General features: G+C 46.1%; 1 protein-coding gene across 1 annotated transcript in view; it reads left to right on the forward strand.

Moving 5' to 3' along the window:
- Window positions 1-19,634, forward strand: part of DNAJC11 (DnaJ heat shock protein family (Hsp40) member C11) — a 242,072-nt gene that overhangs the window by 143,880 nt on the left and 78,558 nt on the right. Inside the window, 3 exon segments of the mRNA XM_077458259.1 lie at window positions 7,386-7,514; window positions 16,306-16,371; window positions 16,373-16,429. Coding sequence (XP_077314385.1) covers window positions 7,386-7,514; window positions 16,306-16,371; window positions 16,373-16,429 — 252 coding nt within the window.

Below are 19,634 nucleotides of genomic sequence, written 5' to 3' on the forward strand. Positions count from 1 at the left end.
AAGTATGATGTGTAATACAGTTTTATCTTTTATTTAAAAAAAGAAACAAAAACTTCTTTCACCTTTTTTTCATCCTTTGGTGTATTCGGTCCTGCTGATTTTCTGCAGCCTCTTTGAAGCTGCTTCCTGTCTCCATGCACTCCAGAGGATGGTTATACGGCATTTCTCATGGTGAGTTTCCTGATGGTGACAACAGTAGACCATGCCTGTATATTGTGCAGGAGGACAGCTGGGAGACGGAGTACCAGATCGCTCCATTAAAGTAGAGATAATCCGAACTAGTCTTAAAAAAGCGGCGTCCTCCCCCCCCCCCCCTCCTAACATCTATGCTAACTAACCTGTGTAATAAGGATTTATATACTTAAAGCGGAGGTGGACCTTCCGCTCATCGGAACCCTCCCCCCCTCCGGTGCCACAATCGGCACCTTTCAGGGGGGAGGGGGGTGCAGTTACCTGGATAATCCAGGTAACTGCACCCACTTCTGGGATAGCTCTCTGCGGAAAGGGGCGTAACTTACGCCCCTTTCCGCAAGTGCCCGCCCCTTCCCGCAAGTGCCCCGCTGCCTGCTGGGAAACACACAGCTCCCAGAGGCAGCGGGGAGCGTCCTTATTGCGCAGCGCGATTCGCGCATGCGCAGTAGGGGACCGGGAAATGAAGCCGAAAGGCTCCATTTCCTGATTCCCATACCCAAGATGGCGGCGGCAGGACCCGACAGACGACCTAGCGATCGGCTTCGGGTGCCGACATCGCGGGCGCACTGGACAGGTAAGTGTCACTATTTTAAAAGTCAGCAGCTGCAGTATTTGTAGCTGCTGGCTTTTTTTTTTTTTTTTTTTTTAAACGCGGAGTCCCGGTGGACTCCCGCTTTAAATATTTTTTAAGGTTGAATATAATTTTTATTTTTGCATAATATAACAATATGACAAAGCCATTATCAAAAACAAGTTGGCAGAGAAAAAAAAATAAAAGGAAGGGGTAGTAAACAGAGTAAAGAAAGGGTTAAAGGGGTTGGCATTGGGGAGGCGATCAGCACCTTCCCCCACTTAGACCCCTTTCACACTGGGGCGTTTTTTTTCAGTCGCTTTAGCGTTAAAAAAAAAAGCGCCTGTGAAGCGCTTGAAAGAAGCCGCAACTGCAGTCCCAATGTGAAAGCCCGAGTGCTTTAAGAGCCCTTTCACAATGTCAGCGCCCCGAAAAAAAAACGCTCGTAAAGCGCCGCTTAAACTAGCAGCGCTTTACCAGCGTTTTTCGAGCGCTATTGGGGCGCCTTTAACCCCTGCTAGTGGCCAAATAAAGGGTTAAAAGCGCCCACAAAACGCTGCTGCCAAAAGTGCTTTTCAGGAGTTTTGCAGGCGCTTCCCATTTGATTTCAGTGGGAAGGGGCGCTTTGGGAGCCGTGTATTGAGCGCTCCCAAAGTGCTGCAAAGAAGCAGCGCCTCATTGCGCCTCATTGTGAAAGCACTCGGGCTTTCACATTGGGATTGCAGTTGCGGCTTTCTTTCAGGCGCTTTACAGGCGCTTTTTTTTTATTGCACTAAGACCCCTTTCACACTGCGGCGTTTTTCAGGCGCTTTAGCGTTAAAAAAAAAAAAGCGCCTGAAAAACGCTGCAGTGTGAAAGGGGTCTTAGTGCAATACATAAAAAACGCAATGCTCGATACAGTTCTCGTCTCGTGGAGGAGGTCTCGTGGAGGAGGGTACGGGTGGTATAGTAGAGGATAGGGGCGTTAAGAAAAAAAAAAGAGGGGGGGAGCTCAGCATCTTTTGACTTTATAATATCCAAGTTACCCAGATATTGTTTTTAAGTAATTAAAGCAAGGAGCATTGGGACCCAAGATTGACATTGGCCTACATCAATACTGGTGACTCCATCCTCCATCTTTGTGTAGAGCAGGGGGTCTCAAACTGGCGGCCCTCCAGCTGTTGCGGAACTACAAGTCCCATGATGCATTGGAGGGCTGACATTTCCAAATATGACTCCCCACAAGCAGAGGTATGATGGGACTTGTAGTTTCACAACAGCTGGAGGGCCACCAGTTTGAGACCCCTTGGTGTAGAGTCTGGTCGAAACCTCAAGTAGTTAGGCTGTTAAAGGAGGAGGTCAGATGAGGAATGGTGGCGCCAAAGGGACCACAAGAGAACAAATTTATCATATGTGTCCTCCGCCTTTGCCTGTAACTCCTCCATGAGCATTACGTCGTTGAGGATGTCCATCTAGAAATAGAAGGGATGGACTCCTTTTTTCCAGTACAGAGAGAGAACACGGCGAGAGGCAGATAGGAAGAATCTAAGGAGACTCTTCCTCTGTGACTGGATTGAACCTGGTAGGATGGATAGAAGAGCCGTTAAGGGTGAAGAAGATAAAGAAGTCTGATATATACCATTGTAAATACTGAAGACTTCATCCCAGAGTGGACCGACTCTGACGCATTCGGCTCGGGTGCCCCTATGTCAAGCTGCTTGCTGTGGGGGCACTGAACAGGAGGGAGGGGCCAGGAGCACAGAAGAGGGACTTTCTAAGAGGAGGATATTTCTTTATCGTACACCATGGGACATGGAGCCCTAAGTAATTACTTAATGGGTTATAGGCCACCTTCAGGTGATGGACGCTGGTATACCCAATCCAGGAAGTTCACTCCCTATATAACCCCCCCCCCCCCTCCCAGGAGCACAGAAGAGGGACTTTCTAAGAGGAGGATATTTCTTTATCGTACACCATGGGACATGGAGCCCTAAGTAATTAATTACTTAATGGGTTATAGGTCACCTTCAGGTGATGGACACTGGTATAACCAATCCAGGAAGTGCACTCCCTATATAACCCCCCCCCCCCCCTCCTCCCAGGGGCACCTCAGTTTTTGTAGAAAAGCAATATACTTAAATCCAAAAAAGAGTGGCGGGACCTCTGTGTCCCATCATGTACTATTTTTTTTTTTTTTTTTTTTTTTACATTTCAGCTGCTTCCTGGTTTCTAGCTTAGGCCCAAATTAGGTCATGCATCCCAGGATTCTTCAGGAAGGTAGGAGGAGGGTCTTTCTCATCTAAGCGTACCCTCCTGCCTGCATGCGTGAGACAAGGGCTGATGGATTCTAGGAAGTAAATGTTACATGAATCATCTGCCCTTACTCAAGATGGCCACAGCTAGAAATGCTGGGTGGGGGTGTTTTTTCAAATTGATTTCTCAATAAAATAAATCCTGAAGACATAGACACAAGCAATAGAAGAAGGCACGACCAGTCTAGTGCATTACCATATAACTATTTTAATGCACTTAAAAAAGAAATCCAATATACTCACAAAAGGAGACTGATGCAGGCATAAATGAACACCGTGCCACCGACCAAATGTCCATCGAGTGGGGGGGCAGCTTGCGCGTTTCAAGGGTTGTGCCCCCTTCCTCAGAGCTGTAAACATGGGTGGATGGGGGGAAGTTTGCTTTTGAATAATTAAAGATCAAATTAAACGACGTTTTCAGTTTTGGTGCTCAGATACAATTTAGTCCACAATAGAGGTATTGAGGCAGAAAGTTCTTGAAATTGGGATCATTTTTAGCATTTATTACTTTTTTTTATGGCCAATTTTTCCTTTTTATACATTTGCTTACTATTAGGGGTGCCCAGGCGCCACCCACTATATGTATAATTGTATAATGGATTCATGCATAGCATGAATCTAGCCACAGATGCCGCGGCCACCCCCTATTAATGCGCCTGAATTACAACGGGCGGGTTTTATTTTAAGCACCCACCTGATTAGAGCCATAGGCTCATAGGCTGTAATAGGCTTAAAAATAGGGTGGGATTGTGGCGCAGAGCATTGCGCCATGAGCCCACCCAGGGGTTACAACTGTGAATGAATATGATCCTCAATACGACCAGTCAAAACTTTTCCGATTTGGCCGAAAAGAGAAGACTCCCGATTGGCTGCCAAGGATGAGGGAAGAAACGGGAAGCCACCGCCCCCGCCCTGATGACCCGTTGAGAGCAGGGGAACGGGAGGCCGCCACCGTGCTGGGGAAGCCACCGATGACGCGATGGGCTAAGTGCTACCGATCCGGGGGCGGGGTGTTGTTGGTGGCATACGGTTTGCCGCCACCCAAAAAAAAAAAATTACTGCCGAATGCCACTGCTTACTACATAGTTAGGTTGAAAAAAGACACAAGTCCATCCAGTTCAACCATACTATGCACAAATGTTTTTCCTAAATCTAAAAGGAAAATCTGTCACCCAGTTAGAATGTCCCTTCTATTTTCTACACTCCTTGCACACAAGCGGGAGAACCGGATTGGTTACTCACAGTAATGTGCTTTCCTTTCAGAAAAACGTAATGTGTGCAAGGCCCAGTAAGTTTGATGTCACCTCTGAGTACAGAAAAGTTCAAGATTGGCTGAACTAGTTCTAGTGAATAACTGCTTTGCCCACTTGAAACATATAATGAATACAAATTGAAATGTGTATTCCCGCTAGTGTTTTCATGGCTGCTCGTAAACCTCACATAGAGCCGGCTTAATCCAGGCAAAGCCCAGGCCTAAGGAATCCCGTAATGAAAAATGCCCCATAAATACCGCGGCTAATCACAGGAAGTAGGCCACGTGGATTAATTTGGGTACAGCATTCGTCATAATTGAATCTCTGAGGGATGGGAGGCCTGATGGATGGCGAGCCTCTCCTCCCGCGCTAAGAGCCGAGCGCGTCATCGGAAAAGGCCACAGCCACTGTAAAAGTGAAGGAAGCAATGCCATTAAGCTGCATGGCACCATAATGTGTTGTGTACATTCCCTCGGCTACAAAGTTAATCAGTTGACTGGATTTAGTGCGCCTCATTTCCTTTAATAGCTACGAGTTTGCTGATCCATCTCTTGCTTATCCGACTTTAACTTTTTTTTTTTTTTTTTTTTTAAATCTTAGCTACTTGGCTTTTAAAAGGGAAACTTGTCAGGATAGTGGTTATCTGTCACGATTGAGGCTACCATTGCTCAACCCCAAAACTAGATCTAAGGGTTGAGAAACCGCTCTCATGTGCCATGGAGAATACCGATTCTGAAAGTCGGGCAGTGGTATCCTTTTTGCACTAAGGTAGTGCCTTCATCACACCAGAAGAAATTGTTAACAGACAATTAATGATTGGAAAAAGGCAAACCTTTATACTCACCTAGGTGGATGCAGCATCGATCTGATCCTGCATCTCTCCTCTGCTGTCTCTACAAAGAGAACTTAAGCGATCAAACACAGCTGATCACTCGGTTCTCCCCCCTTCACTCTGAGCGGAGGCTGTGACTGTCAGTCACTGGATTTCTGCTGTCCCCTTCAGTGCTCACTGGAGCTCTGGGCTGTAGAGGTGGTGGGAGTGGCTGCCATAGGCTCTTAGCGGATCGCTGAGGCTGAGCCAGGTGCTGAGTCGGGCTTCTGGGTGCATGCTGACCACAGTTGGGATCTTTCCTGAACCAGGTCCGGCTGAGTGACATTAGCTGACAGTCTTTAGACCGCTGTCAGCTGAAAATGGGTCACAGAAGTGCATAATAAACTGCACTCCTGTGATCCACAGAAGAATTATGGCCAAAAAAAAGCTTTGGACCGTACTTCACCTTTTAAATATATAACTTGTACTGGACACAAGATCTGTACTCCTAGAGCAGTCCTTTCTCAACCTTTTTAACTTGGAGGAACCCTTGAAATCACCTTTTTGGCTCCAGGGACCCCCTGCTAAAAAATATTGAATTAAAAGCTCACAGTATGTTAGGGGGAAGAACGATTCTTACATTTTGTAGTCTTTGGGAAAAATCCCCCCTTAAAGATGGCTTAAAAGATGGTTGGCGTTGATAAATACTCATCGGAGGGGCAGAAATTGCTTATTGCTCTAGGAACTCCTAACTGCCTCTGGAGGAACCCTTGGGATCCACAGAACCTTGGTTGAGAAGTACTGTCCTAGACCATGGGTTATATGGCGCTATCTTCAGGTGATTGGATACCGACAATATCGTTGTTGTGAATTCCCCAATAGTGCACTCTCAAAAACCTCACACACTCCATGGGACTTAAGATTTTTGCTAGAGATGGACTTCCTCATCTCCCCTGAAGAAGTTTCTACACCAATCCTTTTTTATTTTCCTTTTCGAACTTGACTTAAACTTATATCGAGATCCAATTGCTTATTGCCTCAGGGTACAATGGCAGTTTCCAGATTGGTTGCCCTTGATGTGGATCTTGGGAACCGTATCCAGACCCTGTATCAGCAAGGCTGGCCTGTAATGTTTGCTTTGAGCACTGGGCCCTGCATTTGGTGCTCACCTAGCAACGAGTGTGGTTAGCCCCAGGGTTCTATACCGGTTCAGGGCCATGGTCCATTCCAATAGCACCCAGGTCCTACAAAACCTTTTGGGAGGTATACCCACAATGATGTGTGATGTTTGGTCCCCTCTGGGACATTGTACTAGCATAAATGGTTGAATCTCCCCTGAATATCCGTCTTCGTAGTCCTCAGCAATGCTGTAGAGAAGGTCCGCACTCTGAGACAATCATGGCTCTGTTGCTTTTGCACAGCTTGAACATGTTTGTAGTGGGAAGGAGTAGAATGGGGACATTGCAAGACCTTCATTGTCCATTCTGAAGCTGGGGGCAAGGTTGGTGACCAAGCTGTATTGCATAACTGCTGTAAAGAAAAGTGCGGTCATCGTTCTGGCATTGCGGTCTGGAAGGATTTCCGAATGACAGAATTGGCTGTGCACAATTACAAATAATTTAGCAGAAAAAGCTTGGCTCACAATGGTACACTTCATGTTCCTGCCTATGAATGCAGGCAAACTTCTTGGTTTAATTAAGCAGCCTTGCTGCAGGCAACAAAAATGGACACTGCGCCGCCACTGTGGGAGAGCCTTGATATTGATTGGCTAGGATAGACATTCTCAATCAGGGTTCTGTGAGACCCTGGGGTTCCTCCAGAGGTTTGCTAGGGGTTCCTTGAGCTGTGGCTGATGAACCACCTATATGATGATGTCTACAGAGTTCAAGGTTCAGCGACACTTAGCAAAGCCAACAGCATGACACCAAATATCTTTTTAGCTGTCTTTAAGGGGGGGCAATCTGAGCACCACTTTAAGGGGGGACATTCTTCCTATTGACCACCAATGTAAGGAGCATTGTTCCTATTGAGCCCCGATTATTTGGTTTTAGGAAGGGTTCCTCGAGACATAAAAAATTTTTTTGGTGTTCCTCTATGGTTAAAAGGTTGAGAAAGCCTGGGCTAGGATATTGAATCCTGGATGCTCTTGCAGCCTGTAGAAGAGTATCTCTGTGTATAATGGATGAGCACACTTTATAAGTCAATTAGCTCCTGCTTTATATTTAAGTTGTCCCATGGTGAACTGCAACTTCTGTCTTCTCTCACAGGGAACAATAAGTGTTGGGATTGATGCTACGGAGCTGTTTGATCGCTATGAAGAAGAATTTGAGGACTTACCAGGAAGCGGCTTTCCCCAGATAGAAATAAATCGTATGCACATCTCTCAGTCTATTGAGGTATTACACCGATTAATTTCTCTGTGCTAAAATATGTTTGAATTTGCAAAGCAAAACAGCCCCTGCTCTACATTAAGTGTCATTCAATTTGTATTTAAAGGGGTTGTAAAGGTTCATTTTTTATTTTCTACATAGGTTCCTTTAAGCTAGTGCATTGTTGGTTCACTTACCTTTTCCTTCAATTTCCCTTCTAAATGTTTTTTTTCCTTTGTCTGAATATCTCACTTCCTGTTTCTCCTCAGTAAACTTCACACCATCATCCGAGCTGGTGGCTAGTCAGCGAGAACAGCTTACTAAACAGCTTACTGAGGAGAAACAGGAAGTGAGAAATTCAGACAAAAAAACATTTAGAAGGGAAATCGAAGGAAAAGATAAGTGAACCAACAATGCACTAGCTTAAAGGAACCTATTTAGAAAATAAAAAACGAACCTTTACAACCCCTTTAACATTAACTCATATTTATCGATGGGGAGCGGCAGTCTGATGGAAAAGCAGCATGTGGTTTTACAATGAAGAGCTGCTGAAATTAGTAAGTAGGATCAATTAGTCATAAGCTGACCATACATTATACAATTTTCTTTGTCCTGCCTGATCGCATACAAATTGTAAGTGATTAGGTCTGACCTGTGTGTGTATGTGTGTGTGTGTGTGTGTATATGTATATGTGTGTGTGTGTTTGGTAAATCTAAAGGAAAATTGTACAAGAAAATTGTATATTGTATGACCAGCCTTAGTGCATCATGGAATGAGTGTAGGGGAAGGTACCTTTTGTGTCAAAGGATGCAGAGTTAGGGGTCTATTGCATAACGGAGTAGGGGAAGGTCCTATTGCATTGTGGAATATAAAAAAAAAAAGGTGGGGGGTGGCAGGTCATGTTTGCATCATTGGATTCAGGGGAGGGGGGGGGGGATTTCCTATTGCATTGTGAACTACAGAACGGTGTGAGTCATGTTGCATCATTAGATGCAGTGGAGCAATGGAGAGGGTCCTGCTAACTTCGGGGGGGGGAGGGGGGTGTCCTATATAGCATCAAGGAATGTACAGGAGGGTGGTCCTGTAGAAATACAGGATGTACAAGAGGGTGAGCTCCTGTGACGTTGTGGGATGCAGAGAAGGGGGGGGGGGGGGGTATTGTGGGATGCAGAGGAGCGGAGAGGGTCCTGTAGCAACACAGGATGCAGAAGTGGCTGAGGTCCTGTAGTAATGTGGGATGCTAGGGAGGGGAGGACCAATAGCATCATGGATTATATAGGAGGGTGATCCTGTAGAAATAAAAGATGTAGAGGAGGGGGAGGTCCTGTGGTATTGTGGGATGTAGTTGGGGGGGGGGGGGGGGGGGCGGGTTAGGCTCTTTAGTATTATGAGAATACAGAGGGTGGGGGAGGCCCTGTATTATTGTGGCACGCAGAGGAGGGGAGGGGAGGGGGGAGGTCCTGTAGCATGCAATGGAGGGGGATGTCCTGTAGCATTGTGGCATGTAGTAAGGGGGGGGGGGGCTTGTGGCATTTAGTAGTGGACAGGGAGGTCCTGTAGCACTGTTACATGTAGGGGGGGGGGGGGCTTGTAGCATTTAGCATTGAGGGTTGTAGTGGAGGGCGAGGTCCTGTAGCATTGTGTCATGCAGTGGAGGGGGAGGTCCTGTAGCACTGTGGCATGTAGTGGGGTGGGGGGGGAGGGCTTGTAGCATTGTGTCATGCAATGGAGGGGGAGGCCCTGTAGCATGTAGGGGGGGCTCTTGTAGCATTTAGCATTGTGGCATGCAGTGGAGGGCCCTGTAGCATGTAGGGGGGGTCTTGTAGCATTGTGGCATGTAGTGGAGGTGGAGGGCCTGTAGCACTGTGTCATACAATGGAGGGGGAGATTCTGTAGCACTGTGGCATGTAGTGGAGGGGAAGGTCCTGTAGCACTGTGGCATGTAGTGGAGGGGGGGTCTTGTAGCTTTGCGGCATGCAATGAACATGCAATGAAGGGAGAGGTCCTGTAGCATTGTGGCATGTAGTGAAGGGGGGTCTTGTAGTCTTTGTGGCATGCAATGAAGGGGGGTCTTGTAGCTTTGTGGCATGCAATGAAGGGAGAGGTCCTGTAGCATTGTGGCATGCAAAGGAGGAAAAGGTTCCCTCGCATGTAGAAGAGGAAAGGTTCTGTAGCATCATGGTTGCAGAAGTGAGGGATGATTTCCTTGAAAGCACACACTCGGCTATGATATGTTCTGCTTTGTTTTTTGATACTTTAGCTAGAAATATTCAGCACTTATTTAGCTTTAGCATCCTTTAGCATGAAAACTGGGATCCCTTTCTTTTGCCCTTACATAGCAATAATGTAAATAACAGGGGTTATCTTCTTTGTGAAGAAATTGGGAGTTACACTTTCCAACCAACCTAGACCACGCACCACATCATTTATCACCCCTAGCATTACAATTACACTCCTACACATGCACCAGGCAGACCACAGATTGTGGGGTAGAGGGTAGCGGTAGCGTGGCAGATAATGTATTGTCTTTGGCAGGCATGTCAACTTTTGTAAACAGAAGTCTATATTGAGTATAATAAACATATAAGGGGCAACATTGGGTCCTTTTTTATGGGTCCTACTTACCCATGTAAAAAAAAAAAAACACACAGCACTTAAAACACGCGTCCTCAAACATTTAAAACAAAGGTCCAGTTCACTGTCCTTCAGATCTTTAGGAGGAGGTGAACTTTCATCAATAGGACTTGGGATTAAAAAAAAAAAAAAAAAAGTGTGAGTGTTGGTGTACACATTTGGGAATCCTCAGTCTCTCCACGGTTTGAATGATGTCACAAACTGGCTGCCATTACTCCTAGTGATGTCATAGGTGCAGACAAATGAAAAAGGCTGGGATGGTATAAATTCTGGTTCATCTTACAAAGCATTTTTAGAATGAGTCGGCGAAAACAAAAGGGAAGATACAAGCGCAACCTCCATAATGTAGTAAACAAAGTGAACGGTATATTTGATTTGTAAAAACGTACTCACAAAACGTACTCACAAAACGTACTCACCAAAACGTACTCACAAAACAGGAGCTTGTGGAAAAAGTCAAAGCTGCTGCCCCTGGAGCCGGAGCTGCAGTGGAATTCCCCTTCTTCGGCTGTGAGCTGGGGGAGAAGAGCACAGGCAGGAGGGAGCCGCTACTACAGGGGGACAACCCAACTAGGGATGGAAGCTGGAGCCCAGATGGAGATTCACATGTTGAGCTAAAACTTTTTTTTTTTTTTTTTTTATATTAATAGGGTTAGTTCTTTTTTCAGAAAAAAGGTGAACGATCATTTACCTCTATAGGTGATTCAGTTTCTCCATCCACACAGCCTGGTGATGCGGTCCTGGAGTTTGAAAACTGAACTGTTTTTTTTTTTTCCCCCCTCTTCTTTCCCTAGAGATGCTGGGGACAGTTCAGAGCAGTTCTGATTGGTCATCACAGTCCAGCGCTGACCAGTCAGAACTGAACTGATGCGTCCCAGCGTCCCTAGGGAAAGAATATGAAGAACAGCATGGTTTTCAGGCCTATCGACCAGTGAAACTTTATGACCTCTGGAAGTACGGTGCATCCGGAAAGTATTAACAGCGCTTCACTTTTTCCACATTTTTGTTAGGTTACAGCATTTTTCCAAAATGGATTTAATTCATAATTTTCCTAAAAAGTCTATAACAAAATAATAACAATCCCCCATAATGACAACGTGAAAGAAGTTTGTTTAAAATCAATGCAAATTTATAAAAAAAAAGTTAAAGGAAAAATCTCATGTACATAAGTATCACAGCCTTTGCCATGACACTCAAAATTGAGCTCAGGTGCCTCCGGTTTCCATTGATCATCTTTGAGATGTTTCTACAACTTGATTGGAGTCCACTTGTGGTAAATTCAGTTGATTGGACATGATTTGGAAAGGCGCACACCTGTCTATATAGAAGGTCCCACAGGTAACAGTGCATGTCAGAGCACAAACCAAGCCATGGAGTCCAAGGAATTGTCTGTAGACCTCCGAGACAGGATTGTATGGAGGCACAGATCTGGGGAAGGGTACAGAAAAATGTCTGTAGTATTGAAGGTCCAAAAGAGCACAGTGGCCTCCATCATCCGTGGAAGAAGTTTGGAACCACCAGGACTCTTCCTAGAGGGGGCCGCCCGGCCAAACTGAACCTTCGGGGGAGAAGAGCCTTTAGACAGGGAGGTGACCAAGAACCCGATGATCACTCTGACAGATCTCTGTTTCTTGTAGAGAGAGGAGAACCTTCCAGAAGAACAACCATCTCTGCAGCACTCCACCAATCAGGCCTGTATGGTAGAGTGGCCAGATGGAAGCCACTCCTCAGTAAAAGGCACATGACAGCTCACCTGAAGGACTCTCAGACCATGAGAAACAAAATTCTCTGGTCTAATGAAACAAAGCTTGAACTCTTTGGCCTCAATGGTAAGCATCAGGTCTGTAGGAAACCAGGCGCCGCTCATCACCTGGCCAATACCACCCCTACAGTGAAGCATGGTGGTGGCAGCATCATGCTGTTGGGATGTTTTTCACCGGCAGGACCTGGGAGACTAGTCAGGATCGAGAGAAAGATGAATGCAGCAATGTACAGAGACATCCTTAATGAAAACCTGCTCCAGAGCGCTCTGGACCCCAGACTGGGGCGAAGGTTCATCATCCAACAGGACAACAACCCTAAGCATACAGCTAAGATAACAAAGGAGTGGCTGCGGGACAACTCTGTGAATGTCCTTGAGTGGCCCAGCTACAGCCCAGACTTGATCTGAATATGGCTGTGCACCGACCCTCCCCATCCAACCTGATGGAGCTTGAGAGGTCCTACAAAGAAGAATGGGAGAAACTCCTCAAAAATAGGTGTGCCGAGCTTGTAGCATCATACTCAGAAAGACTGGAGGCTGTAATTGGTGCCAAAGGAGCTTCACCAAAGTTTTGACCAAGGGCTGTGATACTTCTGTACATGGGATTTATTTTTTCCTCTATTTTTAAAAATTTGCAAAGATTTTAAACAAATTTCTTTCACGTTGTCATTATAGGGGAATGTTTGTAGAATTTTGAGGAAAATAATGATTTTAATCCATTTTGGAATAAGGCTGTAACCTAACAAAATGTGGAAAAAGTGAAGCGCTGTGAATACTTTTCGGATGCACTGTAGCTATATTACACACGAGGAGGTGGCAATCTCCCGTTCCACCACATCCCAAAGGTGCTCTATTGGATGAGATGTGGTGAGTGTGGAGGCCATTGGAGGACAGAGACCTCATTGCCCAGTGGTGAGATGATTGGAGCTTTGTGACATGGTGCATTATCCTGCTGGAAGGAGCCATCAGAAGATGGGGACACTGGAGTCATAAAGGGATGGACATGGTCAGCAACAATACTCAGGGAGGCCGTGGTGTATAAACCATGCTCAATTGGTACTAAGGGGCCCAAAGTGTGCCATGAAAATATCCCCCCCCCCCCCACACCATAACACCACCAGCCTGAACCGGTGATAGAAGACAGGATGGATCCATGTGCCAAATTCTGACCTCACCATCTGAATGTCGGAGCTTTTTATTTATATAAAAAATAGGGAGTTTAAGGAAAGCATGGCCTGGTAAGGTCCAATAATTTCATCCCTAAGGACTGTAAATGATAACACGGCCTGGTAAGGTCGTAAATATCCATCCCAATTACCTAACCAAAAAAGAAGGGGGAAATAATTTACAGGGGAGGTGGGACTTTAAATGCAGCACATGGAAGCAAAAAGGTAAAAAGGGCGAATGTCAAGGAGTTTTATTGATGCATCGATAATTAAACGTACAGAGATACATAATAGTATAAATTAATTAATACAGTAGTAATGCATAGTAACATACATATATTGATACAAAAGATAATAAGATCACTAATTACAATTAAATGTATTAATAATATAAAATGGGCAAAAACAATATAAATATAATTAAAAAGAATAAATTCATATGATGTAAACACTAAAACATTCCCTCATTCGCCTCAAAGAGACATGGTATATAGCGATACTTTAAAGCTGGAGTCCGCCGGGACTCCGCGTTTTTTTTTTTTTTTTTTTAAAAGCCAGCAGCTACAAATACTGCAGCTGCTGACTTTTAAAATAATGACACTTACCTGTCCAGCGCGCCCGCGATGTCGGCACCCGAAGCCGATCTCTCGATCGCCTCTCGGGTGCTGCCGCCGCCATCTTGGGTATGGGAATCAGGAAATGGAGCCTTTCGGCTTCATTTCCCGGTTCCCTACTGCGCATGCGCGAGCCGCTCTGCGCAATAAGGAGGGTCCCCGCTGCCTCTGGGATCTGTGTGTTTTCCCAGCAGGCACCGGGGCACTTGCGGAAAGGGGCGGGCACTTGCGGAAAGGGGTGTAATCTACGCCCCTTTCCGCAGAGAGCTATCCCGGAAGTGGGTGCAGATACCTGTACTGTACAGGTATCTGCATTCCCCCCCCCCCCCCCCCGAAAGGTGCCAATTGTGGCGCCGGAGGGGGGGAGGGTTCCGATGAGCAGAAGGTCCACTTTAGGGTGGACCTCCGCTTTAAAGGTAATAAATACAAATAGAAAAAGCCACGCTGAGGTGTTAATCTAATAGATTGCTGCTGTCCCCCAGATTCTCTGCCCCCTTAGGAGGCAGTGAATTTACAGCTGGTATATAGGTGGAAATAGGGATCCAGGCGCTTAAAGGTAATACCTGCAGGACCTATGACATCACTAAACCTGAAGGGGGAATAAGAATTCTGTAATGACTTGAAAGTCTTAATGCAATATTGTAAATACACGGTAACCGGTAGCTTTACGCGTTTCATGGCTTAACCACCACTCATCAGGAGCAAGCACGTGTGGAATCTATAAAGAAATTTATATATTATAAAAAGAAAAAAATGATTAAATGTATAAATATATATATCTATGGAAGCAAGGTTGGGGAGAGGAACAATTGATCACCCCAACCAAGGCTAACTTACTAGAGTTCGCTGTGTAGCTGATGTGGTAGTGGGACTGAGAAAGCGGTCCGAGAAACTGCTCCAACCGGGAGCTGAGGTGGACAAACCCCCAGCACCAATATGGACGATACCCAGGGTGGGCGACACGCAGGGACATTCTGAAGAAGAAAGGGGAAAGAAGTGAGAATAAGAGAAGGGGGAAGGGAAGGGAGCAAGGAAAGAAGTGGGGGGGGGGGGGGGTGATTGAGGAAAGCCTGAGCAAGAAAATTCCATAAATATGTACAGAGATACAAAGATGGGGACTTAAAAAGAATAGAAAATGAAACACGGAAAGGAGAAGAGGAAATGAGGGCCAGAAGGAGGGGAAGAAAAATGAGAGGGGAAGAGGGAAGGAAGAAAAAGAATGGGAAGGAGGGGCGGGAAAGAAGGGGGAGGAGTGAAAACGAATGGTGTACAGAAAAGGAGTGAAAATCATACCGATGTGAACTACAAGAGAAAGAAGCCGAAAAAGGATTGTGCACAGGGGAATTGGGGAATGGAAGTAATGGTGCTGGTGAGGGCAGATTACCTGGTGAACATGATGGTCCCAGTGAAAGGGAGCCAAAAGAGTCGGATATTAACTGAACACGGTGGAAGTGAGCATGAGGAACGCCCTGCCTGCCGGAAATCATTTAAAGTCCCACTTCCCCTGTGAATTATTTCCCCCTTCTTCTTCTTTTTTGAATGTCAGAGCTGAAATCCAGACTCATCAAAGTTTTTTCCAATCTTCTGTTGTCCAATTTTGTTGATCCTGTGCCAATTGTAGCCTCAGTTTCCTGTTCTTATCTGACAGGAGTGGCACCCGGTGTGATCTTCTGCTGCTGTAGCCCATCCGCTTCGAGGTCGTATTTGTTGTACATTCAGAGATGGTATTCTGCATACCTTGGATGTAACGAGGGGTTATTTGAGTTATTGTTGCCTTGCTATCTGGAACCAGTCTGCCCATTCTCCTCTGACATCAGCGAGACATTTTTTCCTCCACACAACTCGCTGGATATTTTCTCCTTTTCCCACCATTCTCTGTAATCCCGAGAGATGGTTGTGTGTGAAAATCCCAGAAATACTCAGACCAGCCCATCTGCCACCAACCACCATGTCACTTCCATCCCCTTTCTTCCCCATTCTGATGCTCAGTTTGAACTTCAGCAAATCGTCTTCACCACATCTATTTGCCTAAATGCATTGAGTTGCTGCCGTGTGATTGGCTGATTAGTAATTTGTGTTACCGAGCAATTGAGCAGGTGTACCTAATAAAGCCGCCGGTGAGTGTATGTATGTGTATAATATATATATATATATATATATGTATGTAGTGTGTGTGTGTGTATATATGTATAGAGATATCTATGTATGTGTGTGTGTGTGTGTGTATATATGTATATAGATATCTATGTGTGTGTATATGTGTGTGTGTGTGTATATATATATATATATATATATATATATATAATATATATACACATATACATACACTTCCAGATAGATCTCTCTATTATATATAATGTATGTATGAGAGGTGTGTGTGTGTGTGTGTGTGTAGATATATATATATTTTTATATATTTATATCTCTGAGATGTGTGTGTGTGTATAGATAGAGATAGATGTGTGTGTATATATAGATAGATATGTATATAGATGTGTGTAATAAAAAAAAAAATTATATATATATATATATATATAACATCTCTCTATCTCTACATTTTTTTTTTTATTTAGAGATACAAGTTATACATATAAAATACAATAAAAGTGAGAGATATATCTTTTTTTTTTTTCTCTCCCAGGCTCCCCTCACGGCAACAGACACCGCCATTCTTTCCGGAAGCCTCTCCACACAAAACGGCAACGGCGGGCGGATCAATAAACGTCGCTTTGAGACGAGTGACCTCGGCCAAGGGATGGGGAGAGGTAAGCAGCGTGAAGATATAACCGCAGCGATCGCCGCGTGCGCCCGACCGAGAAACCGTTAGCTAAGCAAAATGGCGCGCACGTGCAGAAAAACAAACGGGTATAAATTGCAAAATGGGACAACGAGGTAGTTTGCAAACTGGTGTTTATGTAATTACGGCTGTCAACCATCCTGTCAGACACAAAAAAGGTTTTCTACGTCGCCGGCTGCCTGTGAAGGACAACACTAATGGGATCCTGTACCGCTCGCAGGCTCCCCCTCTCGCGTTGCGCGGCAGTCTGTGCCCGTGTGGGGGATTAAGGGGGTATCAATTATTCCCGAGCTCCCCCAAGGCTACTAGTTAGTATCTTCTAAATATGGTGAAGTTGCTCGAGAGAAATTGTCTCATTGAGGAAAAAGAATCCATAAAAGCAAATGGCTCAAAATGGCCGTCGTCTTGCTGCGTCAGCGCTCGCCTTATGAATTGTAGAACAGTTTATATATATATATATATATATATATATATTGGGGGTGGGTGCTGCGTTTTCTGGTTAAGGACTACAAGTTCCAGTATGCCCAGGCAGCATGCTATACCGTAAACGTAACTGTCGACTGTTTTTTTTTTTTTTGGTTACTTTTTTTTATTTTTTTCTTCAGAAGTCTTTGAGCTGATCACACAATGCTACAGGATCATCTTCCTCCTGCACTGCTCGATCCTCAATGATGCAGAGACATGGTGTCAGCGCCACCCTCTGTGTCATTGTATAGGAGTGTAGGCTGCTGTGCTGGTGCTCCCTCAGGGGCGGGTCCATTACCCCTGCGCTTACAGGATGTTGTTATGCCCCATACACACAGTCAGACATTCCGACCCAAACTTTTCTTGCATACACACGGTCGCACAAAGTTGTCCGAAGGAACAACAATGATAACAGTCCTATGGACCGTAGCTGCTAGGACATACTCCTGGGGAGAAGAACCGTGAAAAAAAGCTGCAATAAGGGGGCTACAAAGAGAATGGAGGGCAGAGCTATGGGGGTAAAGCTGAGCAGGGCTGCACTGTGAATTGGGGAACAGGGCTGTGGGGGTCTATAATGTTAATGAGCGGGCAGAGCTATGAGGGGCAAAGCTGGGGAGGTATACACTGTGAATGGGAGGAGCAGCGTTGAGGGGGGCTGAAATGTGAATGGCAGGAGCAGAGCTGAGGGGGGCTGCAATGTGAATGGCAGGAGCAGAGCTGAGGGGGGCTGCAATGTGAATGGCGGGAGCAGAGCTGAGGGGGGCTGCAATGTGAATGGCAGGAGCAGAGCTGGGGGGGGAGTGAATATGGGGGGGAGCAGAGCTGAGGGGGGCTGCAAGGTGAATGGGGAGAGCAGAGCTGAGGGGGGCTGCACGGTGAATGGGGAGAGCAGAGCTGAGGGGGGCTGCACGGTGAATGGGGAGAGCAGAACTGAGGGGGGCTGCAAGGTGAATGGGGAGAGCAGAGCTGAGGGGGGCTGCAAGGTGAATGGGGAGAGCAGAGCTGAGGGGGGCTGCACGGTGAATGGGGAGAGCAGAGCTCAGGGGGGCTGCACGGTGAATGGGGAGAGCAGAGCTGAGGGGGGCTGCACGGCGAATGGGGAGAGCAGAGCTGAGGGGGCCTGCAAGGTGAATGTGGGGGCAGAGCTGAGGGGGGCTGCAATGTGAATGTGGGGGAGCAGAGCTGAGAGGGGGGAGTGTATGTGGGGGAGCAGAGCTGGGGGGGGGGGACTGCAATGTGAATGGAGGGAGCAGAGCTGAGGGGGGATGCAATGTGAATGTGGGGGAACAGAGCTGGGGGGAAGGGGAAGTGAATGAGGGGAACAGAGCTGGGGGGGGGGGCTGCAATGTGAATGTAGGGGGCACAGTGAATGGGGGGGGCAGAGCTGAGGGGGGCTGCAATGTGAATGTAGGGGGCACAGTGAATGGGGGGGGGGCAGAGCTGAGGGGGGCTGCAATGTGAATGTAGGGGGCGCTGTGAATGGGGGGGCAGAGCTGAGAGGGGCTGCAATGTGAATGGGGGGGGCAGAGCTGAGGGGAGCTGCAATGTGAATGTAGGGGGCACTGTGAATAGGGGGGCAGAGCTGAGGGGGGCTGCAATGTGAATGGAGGGAGCAGAGCTGGGGTGGGGGGGGTAAATTGGGGACACGGCAAGTCAAATTAATGCCAAAGAGCTCAGTTTTGGTCTCGTCTGACCACAACACTTTCTCCCAATCCTTCTCTGAATCATTTAGATGTTCATTGGCATTCGATGTGCCCTCTTGAGGAGGGGGACTCGCCATGTTTGGAGGAAGAAAAAATGCTGACTATGACCCTAAAAAAAAACTAAAAAAAAGCTTCCATAAGAGCGCTTATGTCCAAGCATAACTCCTTACATGTGTGATAACTTGGCAAGAACTAGTGATATACCAGTATCCATATATCAAGTTATACATGGACCTTATTGCAGCTTTTTTTTCACGCTTCTTCTCCCCGGGAATATGTCTTAGCAGCTAAGGTCCATAGGACTGTTATCGTTGTTCCTTCTGCTATTGTTGTCCCTTCCAGCAGGCACCTGATCTTTTTTGTGGCTATGACTATGTCCCTAAGAACACCATCCCTATAATCAAGCACGTAGGTGGGAAACATTATACTTTGGGGCTGTTTCTCTGCTAAAGGTTCAGGCCGACTTTGCTGGGCCAATGGATGAGGTCATGACAATGACCCAAAACATGCCGCCAAGGCAACAAAGGAGTGGCTCAAGAAGAAGCACATTAAGGTCATGGAGTTGCGTAGACAGTCTCCAGACCTTAATCCTATAGAAAATTTATGGAGGGATCTGAAACTTGGAGTTGCCAAGTGACAGCTAAGAAACTAAAGATGTAGAGAAGATCTGTAAAGAAGAGAGGACCAAAATCCCTTCTGAGATGTGCAAACCTGACCACCACCTACAAGAAATGTCTGACCTCTGTGCTTGCCAAAAAGGGTTTCTCCACCAACTACCAAGTCATGTTTTGTGAACGGGGTCAAATACTTATTTTACTCACTGAGCTGCAACTCCATTTATAACATTTGTATCATGTGTTTTTTCTGGATTTTTGTTTAATATTCTGTCTCTATCATTTGAAATGCACCTATGATAGCAATTATAGACCCTTCATTTGTTAGTAAGTGGCCAAACACAATCTGCAGAGCATGAAATGATTATTTTCCCCCACTGTATGACATGTT

The sequence above is a fragment of the Lithobates pipiens genome, unplaced genomic scaffold (assembly GCF_037356315.1).
Source record: "Lithobates pipiens isolate NorthernLeopardFrog02 unplaced genomic scaffold, aLitPip1_a1.2 Scaffold_27, whole genome shotgun sequence".
Taxonomy (NCBI): Eukaryota; Metazoa; Chordata; class Amphibia; order Anura; family Ranidae; genus Lithobates; species Lithobates pipiens.